The sequence below is a fragment of the Erythrolamprus reginae genome, chromosome 1 (genome assembly GCF_031021105.1).
Source record: "Erythrolamprus reginae isolate rEryReg1 chromosome 1, rEryReg1.hap1, whole genome shotgun sequence".
Lineage (NCBI taxonomy): Eukaryota > Metazoa > Chordata > Lepidosauria > Squamata > Dipsadidae > Erythrolamprus > Erythrolamprus reginae.
In genome coordinates this window covers 158,767,229-158,788,368 of record NC_091950.1, presented here as the reverse complement: position 1 = coordinate 158,788,368, position 21,140 = coordinate 158,767,229, and the positions used below count along the sequence as shown (strand labels likewise).

Here is a 21,140-nt window from a genome sequence, read left to right as displayed (position 1 = left end):
TTCTATTCTTATTCTTCTATTCTATTCATATTAGTGGCCATAAAACCTCATTGCAAGTGCTTATGTGCTCAGTTTGAAAACACAACACTAAGTAACAGGAGTTACATTTATTCTTCTTACTCTATTTAATGTTGTTTTATTATTTCCATAAGGGCAAACATGCATCAAAACGTTCAGTTATACTTTTCCAGCAGTTTTGAATGACTGTTGCAAGACATCGGACCAGTCAAAATAAAAACATCTTTGAGTTATTACTTACTATTACTGTACATACCTGCTAGGCTTACACTGCAAACAATTTAACAGCAACTTTAATTACCCTGTTTCCCCCAAAATAAGGCAGCCCCTGATAATAAGCCCAATCGAGATTTTGAGTTCATGAAAATAAGGTCAAGGGCTTATTTCAGGGTGCAAAAAAAAGAGAAAAGACAGGGTCTTAATTTTGAGGAAACGTTTGTTTGTTTATTTATTTATTTATTTGATTTGTATGCCGCCCCTCTCCGTAGACTCGGGGCGGCTAACAACAGTAATAAACAGCATGTAACAAATCTAATGTTTAAAATAATTAAAAAACCCTTATTAAAACCAAACATACACACAAACATACCATGCATAAATTGTATAGCCTAGGAGGAAAAGGGTAGTTCAGTTTCCCCAAGACTGACGACAGAGGTGGGTTTTGAGGAGCATACGAAAGGCAAGGAGGGTGGGGGCAATTCTGATCTCCGGGGGGAGCTGGTTCCAGAGGGTTGGGGCCACCACAGAGAAGGCTCTTCCCCTGGGTCCCGTCAGACGACATTGTTTAGTTGACGGGACCCGAAAAAGACCGACTCTGTGGGACCTAACCGGTCGCTGGGATTCATGCGGCAGAAGGCGGACCCAGATGGTATTGTTAGGTCTCAACGAAAGCATGCTTTCTCAATATGACTTCCCCACCTCCACCCCACTATTGATTTCTTTCAGAGAGAGGGGAGGAAAAGCTGCAGCATCATTTTTTCTTGTGGGAAACTATTAAACATGCGTTGAAGATTAATTGAGAACTAACAACTGCTTTTAACTTTAGATGGCTGAAATGTCAGCTAAAGCCCAGAGTGGCTTGTTAGCAGACATTATCATTGGAAACAGTTTGCAGCTGTTTTTGCTTTGCATTCAGTAACTGCACCCAGTAGCTGTCACAGCACTGATATAAAAGTATTGAATATTACCGGGATTAGGAAACTGTAACGTGGGCAAACTGAAATGAAGGGGAGGGGGGGAATAATTCTAGATGTTTCTTCAAATGGTTCACATGTGGTCGCCAAGAGATAAGGACCTCCTTGCTCAGGCAAAAGGAGGTGATGAAGGCATGCATCATTATTCAGGGAAGGGGAAGAAAACCTCTCTGCATTCATTGGTCATGCTTCCTTAAAAAGACCAAAGAGGCTTTAACACTAAGGACATTTCCACCTCTTTGATCTGCACAGCAGGTGTTGAATGTACTTAATGTTTGACACTGTAAGAAGCTGCAGTCTGTGCTGTGATGCCTCTTCTGACACAAACACCCCACTCTCCGACACACAATCAGAAAGTAGTGAGAGTAAACCAGGGGACTTGGAACACACAATTCCCAAAGAAGCATATTTTAAATAGCTTCAAGATCTGCCATTATTAGTGCTTCCTTTTAATTGCATGACACGGAATTAAGGGAACCACAGCTGTGCTCCTTATTAGCTATGCCTAAGAAAGGTATGAAACAACAGACATAAAGGCAATTGTTTGATAGCTAACGAAGAACAGGATTCTCTTGATCAGGGGTGTCAAATTGGCGGCCTGCCACGCCCACCGTGGCTCCATGACATTGAAAAATATTGCAAAACATCACGTGACGGCACGTGATGTCGCAAGTTTGACACCAGTGCTCTAGATTAAAGATATCTGTCCTCCTTTAATGACCAAAATATGGGCTAGCAACTTGACTGTTAAGCAATGTGAAAGGACAACTGTGCTTAAGATTTTATTTCAACTTTCCTTGGTCTTTACAGGACTGCAATGGTTGTAAATTTTGACTGTAAGATTACTTTTTCATCATTGTCATAACTGTGAATGGTCACTGTATGAGGACTGTTTGATTTACGCTGTCCATGAAAACCTGATCATGTTTGTTCTAAAGCTACATATAGGTTCCGTTTGAAACATGCTAATGAAAATGAGCAAATATTAACGTTGACCATAAGTTATTTGAGTTGCACATGATAAAGGTACAAGTAGTGCTCAAGTTACAACCAGTCCCAAATTTCTTTGGTAAGTAAATTTTGCCCCGTTTTAATGACCTTTCTTGCCATAGTTATTAAGTTAATAACTCCAGTTGTTAAGTTAGTAACACAGTTGTTAAGTGAATCTGGATTCTCCGTTGACTTTGCTTGTCAGTCATAAAAGGGGCAAATCAAGTAGTCCTCATGTAGTCCACACAGCAACTGTTGTAAATATGAGTCAGTTGCCAAGCTTCTGGGTTTTGATCACTTGGCCATGAGAATACTGCAGTGGGTTATAAGTGTGAAAAACAGTCGTAAGTCCCTTTTTTCATCACCATTGTAACTCTGAACAGATACTAAATGAACTGTTGTTAAGTCAAGGACTAATTGTACAATTAAAATCGGTAGATTTAGCAAATGCATCTCCATCTTACTTGAAAAATGTAATGTTGGATTCATGAGAGCCATGATTCATAGTCAAAGATGTCTACAGAGGGGAAACGGATTGGGGAAAAAACCCTCAATGTGGCAGCCATGTCCATGTGATCAATTCCCATTTTCTGTACAAAGGGCTTCAGCCATGTGGTCAATTTATTTACCCCCTGCAGTCACTGTGGACATGGAGATGAATATGAGTCTATCTAATTAACAAGCATGGCACATGGAAGCTTGTGTTCTGGAATCCAGGACAGGAAAAAGAAGAAAGAGCACGAATTAACAAGTAAAATGAAATTGAAGAAAAATATACAAGTCTCGTGAAACTAAAAAAGAAGGAGGAACTGTGTAAACAAATCTGGACTAAAACCATCAGATCTTATAGAATGGAGATGAGTTGATGAATGTCTGCCCAGAAATGAAAGTGTACAGGTAGTTTTGGATAAAAGCAAATACAATGCCCTTAATGGCATTGGACCAGAATATCTCCGGGACTGCCTTCTGCCGCACAAATCCCAGCGACCAATTAGGTCCCACAGAGTTGGCCTTCTCTGTGTCCCGTCGAGTAAACAATGTCGTTTGGCGGGTCCCAGGGGAAGAGCCTCCTCTGTGGCGGCCCCGACTCTCTGAAACCAGCTCCCCCCAGAGATTAGAACTGCCCCCATCCTCCTTGCCTTTCGTAAACTCCTTAAAACCCACCTCTGCCGTCAGGCATGGGGGAATTGAGACATTTCCCCCGGCCTATACAATTTATGTATGGTATGTTTGTGTGTATGTCTGCTTTAATAATGGTTTTTTTTTAATGTTTTTAAATTATTAGATTTGTCATGAATTGTTTTATTGTTGTTGTGAGCCGCCCCGAGTCTACGGAGAGGGGACGGCATACAAATCTAATAAATAAATAAATGAATGAATGAATGAATGAATGAATGAATGAATGAATGAATAAATAAATAAATAAACAAACGTATTTTTCAAAGTATAAGACACATTTTTCCTCCCTAAAAGAGGCTGAAAATTTGGGTGTGTCTTATACTCTGAATGTAGCTTTTTTGAAGCTTTTTTTCCAGCCCTAATTAGGTGTCAACGATCTTCCCAACTTCTTACTCCCTCCAAAGAATGTTTTTTCCAGCCCTAAGTCTTTGCAGGCTTGTTTTCATTCCTATTCCCTCTAAAAAAGGGGATAAAATAATGTGCTGAAGCTAAACAGACTAAGGACGCTAGCCAGATGAATACCTGGTGGGTAGATTTCCCCCACGATTTTCTTCCCCCAAAAGTTATACTCTTATACCTCTTATATCTTATATTCCAAAAAACATGGTATACATGACTAATGGTTACAAGAGTGAAGAGAGGTTCTGAATGGGACAAAAAGTTTGTGGACAGAATTAATAGTAAAATTTGAGAAAAATGGATGTGAAAGAAAAAGAAAAAAATTAAAGGAATGGGGGTTCTGAAAGAAATAGGGGTTAAAGTAGATTGACTGAACAACAACAAGAAGAAGAAATTATGAGCTATGTATAAAAAAGAAGATAACATTCACAACAGAATGCATAGAAAGAGAACTTAAGGAAGGAAGAAATAGAGCTGCTTGAAAGAGAGTAAAAAGAATTATATTGCATAGTACATTACATTTAATGGGAAATATAAAATAGGATAGTTGTTGGATTGATATAAAGCAAGAGGCGTTGGAAGAAGAAAAAATGCAATATAGGAATGCAATAAAAATGAACCTGAAAGATATTGTGCAAAAGAAAAAGACGGTTATAAAAATATAGCTAAAGAGAGCAATGGATCGTTAAAATTAAAATGGCAGGGATGTAAAAAGCCGTTTTGATGGATTTTTAAAAATGTTTTGGAAGTGGGTGAGCAGCTCTCAACAGGGAGCCCTGCTGACTAGCAAAAGAAATTAACAGTAACATTGATGAGATAATTTGGGCTGACACTAAAATTAGGAAATGCTGGAGTATTTTATTGATCTAAACGAGAAGTACGAACAGTGGTATTGACATTAATGCTACTAAAATTAGTCTCCTAGAAAAAATGATGAAAAAGAAATCCTAAATGCAATTGAAATGTTGAAAGGCTCTTGGCATAAAGTATGATTGCAGAATGGCAATAGCACTTAGATTTATATACTGCTTCGGTTGGTGAACTTTACAGCACTCTCTATGTGGTTTATAGGAAGTCAGCATATTGCCTCCAACAACCTGGGTCCTCATTTTACTGACCTCAGAAGGATGGAAGGCTGAGTCAACCTTAAGCCTGATGAGAACGGAACTGCTGGCATCTGGCAGAAGTTGCCTGCAGTACTATATTCTAAGCATTGTGCCATCACGGCTCTTTAGAAATACTAAAAACGGAGATTAGAACTGCCCCCCACCTTCCCTGTCTTTCGTAAACTACTCAAGACTCACTTATACCGCCAGGCATGGGGGAGTTGAGATATTCCTTCCCCCTAGGCCATTATAAGTTATGCATGGTATGTTTATGTGTATGTTTGGTTTTATAATAAGGGTTTTTAGTTATTTTATTATTGGATTGTTATATGCTGTTTTTATCATTGTTGTTAGCCGCCCCGAGTCTACGGAGAGGGGCGGCATACAAATCCAGTAAGTAAGTAAGTAAGTAAGTAAGTAAGTAAGTAAGTAAGTAAGTAAGTAAGTAAGTAAGTAAGTAAGTAAGTAAGTAAGTAAACAAACAAACAAACAAACAAATAAACAAATAAATACACGTGACATTCATGGAGGAGCTGTGTGACTTGGGTAACATGTATGTGGAAACTCTACATGTGTCAGAAAATTGGAAGGATGTCATTATTGTTACCATTCTCAAAGAGAAAGGTAGCAAGGTGGATTAAACATGAATAGGAATCTGTGGCAGGACCAAATTACTGCTCTTTAGCAGATCACTGAGAAGGGGCATTGGTCTTACCTGATATGCTTCGTCTTGTAGGGTGGAGCTAACCTCCAAGAATGGGATGACATTGTCCCTTCAGCCAATGAGGACTGAGTCTATCAAATTGTGATTCTTTGTCCTCCTGCCTTAATACCCCCTCTGACGAAGGACAATGGACAGACTCGGCGTGTAGCTTCCAGATCAAACAATATAGAAGAAAATAATTTGATGTCTCAAAGGCCAGACCAGACTAAATTTGGGTGGGATTGGAGGTTAGCTCCACCCTACGAGAAGAGGCATATCAGGTAAGACCAACACCCCTTCTCCATAGTAGGTGGCACTAACCTCCAAGAATGGGACATACCAAAGCAGTATGTCCATTGGGAGGGCTAATAAGAGTTTATTTTTGGGACAAATGTGGGGTCCAGTTTGAGGACTACTTGATCAGAATGAAATATATAGAGATCCCACCCTAATAGACAAGGTGGCAAGCTCAGAGATCCTCCGAATGGACGTTATCCTCACTAGGAATGCCACCTTACAGGTAAAGTGGTGGAGTAAAGTGGCCCTCAAGAGCTCGTAGGGAGCATCCGTCAGTGACAGAAGAACCTTTGAGAGGTCCCATGTTGGGCATCGATGGATGACAGGAGGACACTAACTTACAGCCCCTTTCAAGAACCTGTGCAACAGGGAATGTTGAGATAAGGAGTCCACAGAACCACAGGACAAAACAGAAGAAAGTGCTGCCACCTGACATTGAAGAGTGTTGCAGGAAAGATCTTGTTAAGACCATGGTGTAGAAATTTGATGATGTTAGTGATGGATAGATCAACAGGGGAATAGTCCACCTGTGAGCACCAGGAGCAAAGAGTTTTCCAAGTGGCCGAATAAACACAATTTGATAGACTCAGTCCTCATTGGCTGAAGGGATGGTGTTATCCTATTTTTGGAGATTAGCTCCACCCACTATGGACAAATATATAAATGTGACAATTTATATTTGTGTATGATAAACACAAATGAACAGACGTGAATTATGGAATACTTTGGGATAATATGAAATTGAATGTTGATCATGAATATAGTAAGAGTGTGGGTTTTTAAAATTTAGAGTGATTTATCCGTTGCATCAATTCTAGCATGCATAAGAATTAATGGGATGACTGAAGATGAACAGAGAATAAAAGTAAGATGTTCCCTTGGTTCTTAATTTGTGGCCAGGTTATATGGGTATTTGTTAAGGAAATGAATGAATAGGTACTTTTGTATGCAGATGGCGTCATGTTGTTTGCTGAGAATCCAAATGATTTGCAGATAGGTCAGTTGGAAGAGGCCACGAGGATTATATATCTGAAGTTTGAGAGAACAATTGTTACACAGAAAGCACAAAAGCAGAAAACGTTGATGAATTTCTATTTCTTGATAACATTCTATCAAGGGGGTGTTACTTGGATCCCTGACAGATGGAGGAAGTGGATGAAGGAAGATTCAGGTGTGCAAATGTTGACAGAAATGCAGAGAAAATGAACAAGGATCAAACTAGAAAGTTTAGAACTAAGACGCCTTATTAAACAAGATCTAAGTATTGCCCACAAGATCATATGCTGCAACGTCCGAAGTGTGGAACTCATTACCGGACTCCATAGTGTCATCCCCAAACCCCCAACACTTTAGCCTTAGATTATCTACAGTTGACCTATCCAGATTCCTAAGAGGTCAGTAAGGGGCGAGTACAAGTGCACTAGAGTGCCTTCTGTCCCCTGTCCTATTATTCTCCTATATCTCCTATACCTTTCTTCTATTCCTATATCTCTTCTTCTATTCTTTCATTGATATGTTCTATTACTATACCTTCTTTTCTATTCTTTCTTAGATATATTTTACTATGAGTATCTCCTCTATAACCTTCATCATGTATTTTACTATGTGTATATAGATATATACCCACTAAAACCCTCATTGTGTATTGGAATAAATAAATGAATGAATGAATGAAGAAAAAAGGAAGTAAAAAAAGGAAAAGACTGACAGACTCATGTTTAGATGGAACTGATGAGATCCTGAAAAAGAGAGAAGTGAGAAGTGTAAAGAATAAGGGGCAAGGTATGGAGTGACAGACAGATATGGTAGAAGCAAGGACAGTATGCAAGGATAGAAAGGTATGAAGAAGTATAACAAATGGTAGTTTATGTAAATTGATTTTATTGGTACTGTACTTCCTTTCCTTTTTCTTATTTCATATTTTCAGTGTCTTTGACTTTGTAATTCTTGCTCCTTTTCGGTCTCTGCATAATGTTGTATAATTCAAAAGGGAATAGCTGAGATGTATGCACCTAATATGGGAAGAATAGAAAGCAATGCAAACTACCAATCCATCAAGACATTATTGTCCAATTTGAATTGGATGTGTCCAAACATGTTTCAGTCCAGCGGTGAATTAGCAGAGATAGAGAACTTAAGATGAGATTCAGTCTTTTCTAATTCAGCCCATATTGCTAAATGTCTAATTTTGGTGTGACATTTATCGTCTTTTGACAGCTATTATTAAGGTAACTCAGATAACAGATGCACAAAAAAAATATCCCTTATTCTCAATGAAATCTTAAGCACTCACTTAAAAAAAAACCCCACTTTCCCCCAGTGGTAAATCATCATTGTCTCATGTTCTCCTAACACAATATATTGTATCAATCTAAACCTTTAAAAAAGTACACTGCACTCAATTTGCTTTCAGAATAAATAATGGCCAGGCGTCTGGCAGAAGACCAAACATATGAATATATTTGAATCGTTTCTGGATTCCACATAACTCAACGATCATACAGAAAAACAAATGTTCTTAGCAGCATTATGGCATGGAGATGCCAGCACAGGAAAATAATTAGTACATAACTTTCCATGAGACCCTTGCATATTTTCCTGTATCTCCTCTTTGTAATGTTTCAACCTGTGCCTGTGCTTCCTCTAAGATGCTTTGGGCAATGAACTGTATATATTTATGATTGTGTCATTTCACTCCTTGTCAAATGCCTAAAATACATTATTGGCACTGAAAAGAAGGAATGTATTACAAGAATTCAAGACTAATCTTGAATTCAAGACTAATCTTGAATTCAAGACTGATCTGAAGATAGAAATCCTCAGCTACATATCTGAAGATTTTTATCCTCAGATGAGTATCTGAGAATAGAAATGACATTGTTTCTCTGTGATGATTATTCCATGTACATAGTTAAGTTTGTCCACCACTGCCCCCACTAGCCAAAGAGAGAAGAAACATGCAGAGGTGACCAGAACTGTTGGGCAATATATCCTAATTGAGATACAAAGGAAAGACTGACCAAAAAAGTATTTTTTTTCCACAAGTAAAGCTTAACTGAAATCAATGCTCAGTAAAAGATAATGGAGAGTTGTAATTAACACTTGCAAAATAGAAAGCTTGACAAATGAAAGTATGTTCCGCCCCGAGTCTTCGGAGAGGGGCAGCATACAAATCTAATAAATTAAATTAAAGTTTCCCTCAAGTAAGATTACCTTCAACTCATTAACTCATAATTACATTGTTATATATTTTTTGGGTTTCCCCCCTGCTATTCATCAAAAAATGTCATTCTCAAAGATGGAGATGTCAACTTTAAAAACTCACTTTTGCAACCATTCTCCAATGTCCTTTGCTGTAGCACCATAGTTTTCAAAATTAAACAGGAATTTCCCCTTTCTGTAAAAGCAGTGAAAAGAGAGGTGTTAGGATACAAGGATAAATATAGATATGTAATTATATGAAATACTTAATGTTCAGATTAAGTAGAGACTGACTCAAAGTAGCATATTGTTGGATATCCCCGGACATTGTATTCTTCTTTTATTTTTTCGAATTCAGAGGAGTAGACATTCATCCCTGCAAGTACCTGCAATGACAGAAGAAAAAGATCCTTACTCCAATCAGCTCTTCCAAAATTTGAAAAACCAAAATGAAATTGCAGGAAAATAATATTTGAAAAGAACCTGTAGTTGCTCCCACCTAAAAACCAAAGGAATCACCCCACTTATATTCAGTCCTTTATGGGCTTATAGATGTTCAATAAATTTTTAGCTATTTTTACATGCTGTGACTTACTGCTGTATTTATGAAGAAAAATGAATTGTGGCCTCATAGAACATAATTGTAGAATCTGTCGTCTCCAAAAGTTACAATTCTCAGCAGCCCCAGAGTTTTTGTGATAAAGGCAGTTGGGAGTTGTAGTTCAGCAACATCTAGAGATCATCCTCTATTCCACCACTTAATATGGTAGCAAACATATTCAATGATGTGGGAACTGTCTAAACAATATCCTATGCTACTGTATGCATAACTTGGAGATCAATTTAAAAAGACATCACACAATTAGTACTTCATCTCTCTTCTTTTATTCTTGCCATAGTGTCAGTGCTAGCAATTAATCACCCATTCTTGGGCACATTAATAATAATAATTTATAATAATAATTTATTAGATTTGTATGCCGCCCCTCTCTGAAGACAATAAAACATTATTGTTTTAAAAGTCTGTAAAATGTCATTTTGTTAATATATTCCTTTGTATCAATCATGATCATGTAAGTAAGTCTTACATTTACTGTGGTGTTAAGGACATAAAAGAGGAAGGTTAATAAGTCCTATTGATGATACTACAAATTATACTGTAAAAGCCTTTTTGATAGCAATTTCCTTATGATGTAAGTATGTTGCTCACATCTCTAATCATGTCTAACATCTTCAGAGTCTATAATTGCATGAAAGCCTTCTGAAAACATATAAGATTTCATAGTGGTTGATGGTTGGAGATGACCAGGGAGAATTGAAATCATATCATAAAGCTTTGTCTTAGCTTTGTACAACAAATCACAACTGCAACCACCAAGTTATTTTACCATATTACTACACAGGCAATTGGGGGGAGAATTCCAGGCATATACTCCTGGATTAAATCAGTAGTGTGAATAATAATATATATATTGTTATAATCTTGACTACATGTGGATTGTGAAGATCTCTTTAACTTCTGAATATTTATCTAAATATATGGGATGACTATGACCCTGAGGAAAAAAAACTTGCAGAAAGTTAAATTTGCAATTTTTCTTTTAGATTTAATATTTCCCCCCTCTATTAGGTTTCTAAAGATTCTCTTGGTTGTTGTGTCTTCTATGGCAAGCAAAGGTTTTGGGAAAGGTAAAGTGGTTACAAACAATCTAGAACAGGATAGTGTGGCCAGACTATGTAATATATTTGCTTATTAATCTGCAAACGCTAGATAAACCAAAGGGAGTGGAAACAATCTCTTTTATTTTTAACTTCACAGATGAAGAGAAAAACTCCTACCAAATCCCAGAAAAGCACATTACTTGCACACAATTCTACTAATTTTGTAGATACGACAAATGTTCAGGAAATATAGATGAAATCTCAATGTAGACTGCATGAATATGTTACATTTCCAGATATGAATGCCTTAAAAACATTCAAGCAAGTGAAAATAATTTAGCATTCATATTTGTTGGAAATTGTATCACTAGGATATCTTTGTAACTTCAATAACAACAACACTAGTAGTCACTGTTCAGGTACAAAAACTTTTTAAATAATAATAATAATAATAATAATAATAATAATAATAATAGGAGTAGATTCAGAATTTTCTCTTCACTCCTTGTCACAAGCAAAACTAAAAAAGGTGCTCTTAGATCCCAAATTTGTAACTTGAGATCCTCTGTGTGAAATAATATATCTTTCTGCTCCTCCAAAGCCCCGAGCACTTTTAAATGAAACTATATTTGAGGACGGGACCGCTTCTCTCTGATCCAAGTAGTCTTGCTGCTTTATTCCACAGTGGCTAGTTGCTGAAGATACAACTGAAAGATTAACTTCTGATTAATACCAGTGAAGGTTTAAATCCCTTTAGCAGCATGGAATTAATCTATCTCCCCTACTTGTCCCTCATCCAAGAAGAGGATTTTCTCTTTCCACATAAAATGCTGCAGCAGAATTTAATGCCAGTTTCCCAAATGAAGGAAGTGCTGAGGCCAAATGTGTTCAGAGCTGGTATGAAATGTTAAAGTATATCATCCAAAGAAGAAGGTCAGCTGTTACCCAAGAACCTTGAAAAATGTTTAAGAGCACACATCAGTCTTTTCCTTCCTTATCGACTATTCTGGATGCTCACACCTACTTTAAACAATGTCAAATAGATTAATAGGAAAACTCCTACATTCACCATCGCCCCACTCCGAGTTTTCGGAGAGGGGCGGCATACAAATCCAAATAATAAATAAAATAAATAAATTTCCATCTCCGTATTAAAAGACCTGGAAAGTTGTTTTCACATATTTTCTTTCTTTCTTTCTTTCTTTCTTCCTTTCTTTTTCCTTCCCTCCCTCCTTCTCTCTCTCTCTCTTCTTTTTCTCTCCCCTTTCTCTCTTCTCATCCATCATGGCTGCATAACTATTTATTGAGGACTTTATTTACTTTTTCAGTTCAGAAACAGCAATGTATAAATTACCATGAAGGTAAAGGCAACCAGCCCAGCCCTTTAGACTAGATTCTATAGGCCTCACAACCAGTTATAATCCGACAATTATTCTTATTAGTCCAAATACTAGCAGAGTAGGGTTTTTTATTTACAGACCTGCTGCTGCTGTTGTTTTAAAATCAACACCTTGTAAACATGTCTCTCTTTCTCTGAGGTATTTATCCGTATCTCAGAGTGCAGTTTTCACCAGAAATAGCTTGGATTATGGTTTAAGGACAAGGAAAAGTATGGTGTAGCAAATCACTGGGCAATTTTATGTTTGATATAGTTAATTCTACTCTTAGGAATAGCAAAAGAATGCTTCAAAAATCTCTGTTTTCTGAAGTAGCTTTGTTTTTATTAAGTTTCCTCAGAGGGGCAGTTATATTTTTATGAGGAAATATTAAATTTTTAGCTGGACATTTATATGCCAATGACTGGGGAAAAACCTGTATTTTGCAAATTTTTGCACTTTATAATGTTAGTACTGCTTCTAGTCTGCTACTGAGCAGTCCAGTTATCCACGTTTAATGAAATGTTACACATCAAAAAGGCTTCTTCGGAAAACTAATTTGAAGAAACCTGAGTCAATTTCTTCCCAGGTGCTAATTATTTTTTGGTAAAGTGCTGTGGCAAGACAAAAATAGAAAAGGAGAAGCTGAAGAGAACAAAATTTATTACAGACTGTGACTTTGTGCAAATAAAGAGGAAAAAAAACTGCAAAATATCCATGATCTTATAGGTAAATGATAAATTTAAGATAGGACAACAATTATAGGCTTAAAACCTATAAAACCCATTGGGCTGATTTATAACACTTATTATCTGTAAAAGCAACAAAATATCCAGTTGGTATCTAGGTTGTAATTGCAAGCACATACCCTATGAAAGAATTCTGACTGAGAAGAATAAAAGCGGAGATATAATTATGAGTACTGTAACACAGATATGCCATTATATTCATTATCTACACATTTTCTAGTTGTCTCATCTTACAACAGAACAGAATCAGTTAATTTTTGCATATGTGAGAGGATTATTGAATCCTTGGATATTTATATTTAAATCAAAAATTAAATATGCACAAATATATCTGAATTTGTCCCACTTGCCTGGTTTTACCTATGTAAAACCACTTCATGCTTCACTCAGTCTTTTGAAACTTGAATGCTTCTACATTCTTAGACCATTTTCTGATTCACTTTTCTTTTTCAGACCATTATAGTCTGCTTCAAGTACTCATTTCAATTATGCAGTACAGGTAGTTTCCAACTTACGACTATTTGTTTAGCAATGGTTCAAAATTAAGACAACCTCCAAAGGAGTTGTCTTATGACTTAAATTGACACTTACAACTATTGCAAACCATCACAATACTTTCCATGGTCGGGTGTTTGCAATTTGGGCATTTGGCAACCAGGTAGCATTAATAGCCAGCTGTAGCACCCTGATCACAATTTGCAAAATGGCCACAGAGAAAGCTGAGTTCACTTCATAACCTCTCTGATTTGACTCCCAACTACTGTAAAAATTGGTGTAAGATCATGTCCAGTCACATTATGACTCAACTTATGATCACAAAAACTTAGAATTGCAACACCGGCCATAATTGTAGTTGTAAATTGAAACGTACCTACAATACAATGGAAGCAATACTATTATTTTACAATAGATTAGGAACTTTTGTGCTAGCCCTACAAGTACAGAATGATCTGAATACAATTTCACACAGAAAAGGTGATGATTTTTCCTCTCCTGATCAAGACTTCCTGTTTTATTTTATTTTTTTTATTTGATTGGTTAGTTTATATACGAGTCGTTCCTTGAGGAGCTCAATTTACATACATAGCAATTTCTCCTCCTAATTAAACTCCTGAGTTTAGGGACAGGTTTTTCCCTCAAGTCATCACTCATTCTGCTGAACACCTAATCCTCACAGTATTGTTTTATCTCTAAATATATTTACTCATGTTTTATGGCTGTAATGGCTGTAGTGTTATTATTTTTCTCATCTTCTGTACTGCCCCCTCATTATTGGTATCATATTATGATTATAATTTCTCTGTTGCTTTGCATGTACACTGAAAGTTTCTGGAGACAAATTCCTTGCGTGTCTAATCACACTTGGCCAAAATAAAAGTTTTCAGGATTTTTCCTCACAATAACAACATGGCAGAGTAGGTTAGACTGAGAAGAAATGACTTGCTGAAAGCCATTCCACAGCTGAGGATGGACTTAAGAGTGGCTCTTTCTAGGCCTTGTCTAACATCTTAACCTCACATTTTTCAGATTTTTTTTTTTGATGATTCTGCAAACAATTGAAAATTACAGCAACCTTTTACAACCTGGGGCTCTGAAGGACTTGGACTTCAACTCTATCATGGCTAAAAATGATGGGGTGGTGATATTCAGTGCATATTAAAGGTTTATAATAATAACAGAGTTGGAGGGGACCTTGGAGGTCTTCAATCCCTCTGCTTAGGCAGGTAACCCTACACTACTTCAGACAAATGTTTATTAAAAACGTCTAGTGTTGGAGTAGTCACAACTTCTGGAGGCAAGCTGTTCCACTGGTTAATTGTTCTAACTGTCAGGAAATTTTTCATTGGTTCTAAGTTACTTCTCTCCTTGTTTAGTTCCTACCCATTGCTTCTTGTTCTACCCTCAGGTGCTTTGGGGAATAGGTTGACTCCCTCTTCTTTGTGGCAACCCCTGAGATATTGGAACACTGCTATGCTGTCCCCCCTGGTTCTTCTTTTCATTAAATCAGATCTACCCAGTTCCTGCCACCGTTCTTCATATGTTTTAGCCTCCAGTCCCCTAATCATCTTTCTTGCTCTTCTCTGTACTCTTTCTAGAGTTTCAACATCCTTTTTGTATCTTTTTTGCATTTAAACACTGCCATCTCAAAACAGTATCAGATTAAATAAATCTATTTTGTACCAAAGATCTTTTTAGATAGAGAGGTGTAGAGATGACAAACATATAGCTGATTTTCCAAAGTTGAAGAGAACTTGAATTATTCTAGTTATAATTATTCTAATTATTCTAGGGGACAAGCTTTGAAAGCAAAAAACAAGACTCTTTGGAGACACAAAAGGAAAAAAAAAGAGTACTCAAGTTAATGTGGGGTTCTTTTGGGGAGGGGGGGAGGGAATCCCTATCCTATAAATTGTTCCAGTAGCAGCAACCTGAGGCCTGATCTCCAATTCTCTCCACCAACAATGGGCTCACGACCCTCAAATATGGATGCATCAGTAACGCCTTCCTTTTGTACTCCCCACACTTTCCCCTTCTCTTAGATGTCCAGCTCAAAAAAATAAGCTCTCTTCTCTGCCTGAGCAGTAAGTTGATTCAAGTCCAGTCAATATAGAGGGATGGGAGAGTTTGTTTATACAGGCCTTCTAGAAATGGTTTAAATTTTTTTTAAAAATTGGATTTGTAGATGTATTGCTTGTTGTGAGCTGCTCTGAGTCCTCAGAGAGGGGTGGCATACAAAAATAATAATAATAATAATAATAATAATAATAATAATAATAATAATAATAATAATACGCATAACACACCAGACATCCTGATTGTGGAGAAAAAGAAAGTATGGATCATCGACATCGCAATCCCAGGGGACAGCAGAATTGAGGAGAAGCAGCTAGAGAAATTAGTGAAATATGAAGATCTAAAAATCAAGCTGCAACGACTCTGGCATAAGCCCGTGAAAGTGGTCCCAGTGGTACTTGGCACGCTGGGCGCAGTGCCAAAGGATCTCAGCGGACATTTGAAAACCATCGGAATTGACAAATCTCTATCTGTCAATTGCAAAAGGCCGCTTTACTGGGATCGGCAAACATAATTCGCCGCTACATCACGCAGTCCTAGGTGCTTGGGAAGTGCCCGACTGGTGATGAAATACGAAATCCAGCATAGTAATCTTGTTTGCTGAGTTGTATTGACATAACAATAATAATAATAATAATAATAATAATAATAATAATAATAATAATAATAATAATCCAATAGCTTTCTTGCCTAGTTTTCTTTTTGATGATTATTGAACTTTTGGCTGATCATCTTTTTTCTCTGTTTCCTATCTATCTTTTTCCCCTTCTTTTCAGAATAGCCTTGATACTCAGCAGGCACTGAATTAGCAAACATTTATGCTCTGCTGATGTGGCTTTCTCACAAAAAAGCTGGAACCTCTACAAATGCTGAAGTTTATAAAGTGTAATGGAGTGATATACAGATATTAATCAGTTTAATTATAATTGGAGAAAATGATCAATGGCTGCAATAATCAGTACAGTGATCCCTCGAGTTTCGCGATCTCGAGCTTCGCGAAACGCTATATCGCGAGTTTTCTACCCGGAAGTAACACCACCATCTGCACGCATGCGTAGATGGTGGAGTTTGCATTACCGCCGGGCAGATCAGCTGCTAGGCGGCCAAAGGAACCTTCCCTGGGTCTTCCCGCCGGCATGGGAGGCTTCCTAGCACCCCCCCCGAACCCCCAACCCGGGTTTGGGGGGGTGCTAGGAAGCCCCCCATGCCGGGGGAGACCTTTTAAAACACCCGTGCCGCTTCCCAGCTGAGTCCTGAAGCCAAGCGCAGAAGTTCCAAAGGCGCTTGGCTTCAGGACTCAGCTGGGAAGGGCGCGGCTGTTTGAAAAGGTGGCAGTCGGCCTGGGGGGCTTCCCAGTACCCCCCCCCAACCCTGTCTCCTGCCGCCGGTTTAGCCAGGAGAGGAGCGGCAAAGTGACTTGGAGGAATGGGAAACTCAAACCGCCCAGTTTCAGCTTTCCATTCCTCCACGTCACTTCGCCGCTCCTTCTGGCTGGTGGGGGGGGGGGAGTTAGGAAGGTTCTACTTCTCCCCCCCAGCCAAAAACTCAAAGCCTGTCTCCTGCCACACAGTTTAGCCAGGAGAGCAGCGGCGAAGTGACTTGAAGGAATGGGAAACTCAAACCGCCCGGTTTCAGCTTTCCATTCCTCCACGTCACTTTGCCGGGGGAGTCTGGGAGGGAAGATGACGCGCCGGCAGCACAGGGGCGAGGGGTGGGAGGCAAAGCTCTGCGGGTACAGCCCCTTTCGGCCAAGCCTCCCCCCCCCCCCGCCAAGCAGCCAGGGAAGCCGAGCCGGGCGTGACGGCGGCGGCGCTGCTGCTCCGGTCGCCCGATCGTGTCCTGCCTCCTGCGCCGATGTTCCACGCCCGGCTCGGCTTCCCTGGCTCCGTGGCCGGGGAGGCTTGGCTGAAAGTGGCTGGAGCCGCAGAGCTTTGCCTCCCCCCCCCCCCCTGTGCCGCCCCGCGCGTCATCTTCCCTCCCAGACAAAAAGGCCACCCTTCGGCTCTGCAGTTCCAGCCCCTTTCGGCCGAGCCCACCCGGCCAAGGAGCCAGGGAAGCCGAGCCGGGCGTGGCGGCGGCGGCTTCCTTCGGGGGCAACGCCAGCAAGAGGGTCTTCGCCCTCTTGCTGGCGTGCGTGGGCGGTGGGGAAGACCCTCAGCTGCTAGGCGGCCCAAGGAATCTCCCATGGGTCTTCCCCACCGCCCACGCACGCCAGCAAGAGGGGGAAGACCCTCTTGCTGGCGTTGCCCCCAAGGAAGCCGCCGCCACCACCGCTTCTTCTTCCTTGCGCCCCCGCTGCCTCTCCGCTCTCTTGGGTGGCGGAGCGAAGGAAAACAAAAAGTTTCCCTTTCTGCAGCTCCTGCCTCCCGCCCACCCAAGACAATAAGAGCGGAAGAAGACCCTCTTCTCCAACACGCCCCGAGGAAAGCGGGGGGAAGGGAGGAGAGAGAAGGAAGCCAGGCACGAAGAGTGTCCCTCTTGCTGGCGTGCGTGGGCGGTGGGGAAGACCCTCAGCTGCTAGGCGGCCCAAGGAATCTCCCATGGGTCTTCCCCACCGCCCACGCACGCCAGCAAGAGGGGGAAGACCTCTCCTCCCTTCCCCCCGCTTTCCTCCGGGCGTGTTGGAGAAGAGGGTCTTCTTCCGCTCTTATTGTCTTGGGTGGGCGGGAGGCAGGAGCTGCAGAAAGGGAAACTTTTTGTTTTCCTTCGCTCCGCCACCCAAGAGAGCGGAGAGGCAGCGGGGGCGCAAGGAAGAAGAAGCGGTGGTGGCGGCGGCTTCCTTCGGGGGCAACGCCAGCAAGAGGGAAGATGACGCGCGGGCGGCACAGGGGGGGGGAGGCAAAGCTCTGCGGCTCCAGCCACTTTCAGCCAAGCCTCCCCGGCCACGCAGCCAGGGAAGCCGAGCCGGGCGTGACGGCGGCGGCGCTGCTGCTCCGGTCGCCCGATCGTGTCCTGCCTCCTGCGCCGATGTTCCACGCCCGGCTCGGCTTCCCTGGCTCCGTGGCCGGGGAGGCTTGGCTGAAAGTGGCTGGAGCCGCAGAGCTTTGCCTCCCCCCCCCTGTGCCGCCCGCGCGTCATCTTCCCTCTTGCTGGCGTTGCCCCCGAAGGAAGCCGCCGCCACCACCGCTTCTTCTTCCTTGCGCCCCCGCTGCCTCTCCGCTCTCTTGGGTGGCGGAGCGAAGGAAAACAAAAAGTTTCCCTTTCTGCAGCTCCTGCCTCCCGCCCACCCAAGACAATAAGAGCGGAAGAAGACCCTCTTCTCCAACACGCCCCGAGGAAAGCGGGGGGAAGGGAGGAGAGAGAAGGAAGCCAGGCACGAAGAGTGTCCCTCTTGCTGGCGTGCGTGGGCGGTGGGGAAGACCCTCAGCTGCTAGGCGGCCCAAGGAATCTCCCATGGGTCTTCCCCACCGCCCACGCACGCCAGCAAGAGGGGGAAGACCTCTCCTCCCTTCCCCCCGCTTTCCTCCGGGCGTGTTGGAGAAGAGGGTCTTCTTCCGCTCTTATTGTCTTGGGTGGGCGGGAGGCAGGAGCTGCAGAAAGGGAAACTTTTTGTTTTCCTTCGCTCCGCCACCCAAGAGAGCGGAGAGGCAGCGGGGGCGCAAGGAAGAAGAAGCGGTGGTGGCGGCGGCTTCCTTCGGGGGCAACGCCAGCAAGAGGGAAGATGACGCGCGGGCGGCACAGGGGGGGGGGAGGCAAAGCTCTGCGGCTCCAGCCACTTTCAGCCAAGCCTCCCCGGCCACGCAGCCAGGGAAGCCGAGCCGGGCGTGACGGCGGCGGCGCTGCTGCTCCGGTCGCCCGATCGTGTCCTGCCTCCTGCGCCGATGTTCCACGCCCGGCTCGGCTTCCCTGGCTCCGTGGCCGGGGAGGCTTGGCTGAAAGTGGCTGGAGCCGCAGAGCTTTGCCTCCCCCCCCCCTGTGCCGCCCGCGCGTCATCTTCCCTCTTGCTGGCGTTGCCCCCGAAGGAAGCCGCCGCCACCACCGCTTCTTCTTCCTTGCGCCCCCGCTGCCTCTCCGCTCTCTTGGGTGGCGGAGCGAAGGAAAACAAAAAGTTTCCCTTTCTGCAGCTCCTGCCTCCCGCCCACCCAAGACAATAAGAGCGGAAGAAGACCCTCTTCTCCAACACGCCCCGAGGAAAGCGGGGGGAAGGGAGGAGAGAGAAGGAAGCCAGGCACGAAGAGTGTCCATGAGGGGGAAGAGACCCCCGCGCCGGGCAGGCCCACCGAAGCGGGAAGAGGGGGCGTGCGCCCGGGCCTGGCTAGAGCGCTTGATCTGCGGGCGCCTTAAAAGGGGGTGTGGACTCCTGGGAGACCTTGGCGGTGGAAGGGGACACACTCGAAGCCTCAGCCGCCTGTCATAAGCGTCCTCTGAGGGAAAAAGAAAGAGTCCGAGCTTGCCGTCCGGAAACGTTGAAGCGCCCTCACAAGCAAGAGGGGGAAGACCCATGGAAGGTTCCTTGGGCCGCCTAGCAGCTGATCTGCTCGGCAGCGCAGGCTGCTGCTGCGCTGCCGAGCAGATCAGCTGCTAGGCGGCCCAAGGAATCTTTCATGGGTCTTCCCCTCTTGCTGGCGAGGTGAGCGGGCGGGCAGCGGACAAGTGGCGGGCAGCGGGCTGGCGGTGCGGAAGTAAAAACACCATGGAAAAGTGGCACGCATGCGCAGATGGTGTTTTTACTTCCGCACCGCTATATCGCGAAATTTCGATTATCGCAAGGGGTCCTGGAACGGAACCCTCGCGATAATCGAGGGACTACTGTACTAGCAATGCAGTATCAAAGCAGACATCAAGAGGAATCAAAATTGGCGTTCTAAATATTATTGGACTCCTACTGTACTTCCTAACAGAATATACTGGTTAGAGATGGTCGGAACTGAAGTTCAACAATACATGTGCAGTCAATTGATTTCTCCAATTATTAACACTATTTCACCACATTCAAGATCACATCCATTGTTTCTTACATCAGACAACCAGGACATAAAAAAGGACTTTAAAGATTTCTGGATTATCTCTTAGAAATGCCCTTTGGAAGACATCTGTGAAACTCCACCAATGGCCAACAAAGGGCTATTTTCTTCTCTCAAGAGATGTTTATTGGTCCTGTTATCATTTGCTCTCAAAGGATTATGCCATGTTCTGCTAGCATGTTCTATCATTTGCTCCTTGTATTTTTCTAATTACTGGTTTTCAACTTCTCCACATTTCTAGGAGGTCTGTAAGGGGGGGTGCATAAGCGCACCACTGTGCCTACCGTCCCTGTTCTACTGTCCTATTGTCCTCTTTTATCGTTACTTTTTACTTATGTTTATACAAACTACTACTATCCTATACATGTCTGACAAATAAATAAAATAAATAATAAATAAATAACAAGTATTTTTTTAAAAAAAGTGTTTTTCAAAATTATTTAGTCACTCAGAAAAAGTGGGATACTTAATGAGGCTACAGAATTACTTATAAATTTTCTTTAATTAACCTGAAACACTTCATATTGTGTGTCACATGAAGGAAAAAAGTTGCCATGCTGAACGTATTAAAAGCAACCAAAATCCATATTAATTCAATATCTTTAAGCTAATTAGAAAAGCCTCTGAAGTCTCCAGAATTATTCATCTGGGGAAATTCTTTTGTAAATGAAAATCCAAAACAGGACAGTAGAAAGGATTTTGGATTGGTATTTTTAATTAAGAAAGCTA

At 41.8% G+C, this 21,140-nt stretch overlaps 1 protein-coding gene across 2 annotated transcripts in view; it reads right to left on the bottom strand.

The window, feature by feature from the left end:
• The window catches only part of PDIA5 (protein disulfide isomerase family A member 5), a 281,836-nt gene that overhangs the window by 100,918 nt on the left and 159,778 nt on the right, over positions 1–21,140 (bottom strand). For both annotated transcript variants that reach the window (XR_011557046.1, XM_070730287.1), the window contains exons 9-10: positions 9,381–9,472; positions 9,211–9,282 (exon numbers count right to left, since the gene is read on the bottom strand). Coding sequence is in view for 1 of the 2 variants with exons in the window: in XM_070730287.1 (XP_070586388.1) it covers positions 9,211–9,282; positions 9,381–9,472 (164 nt within the window). In the remaining variant the exon portion in view is untranslated. The remainder of the gene's footprint in view (positions 1–9,210; positions 9,283–9,380; positions 9,473–21,140) is intronic.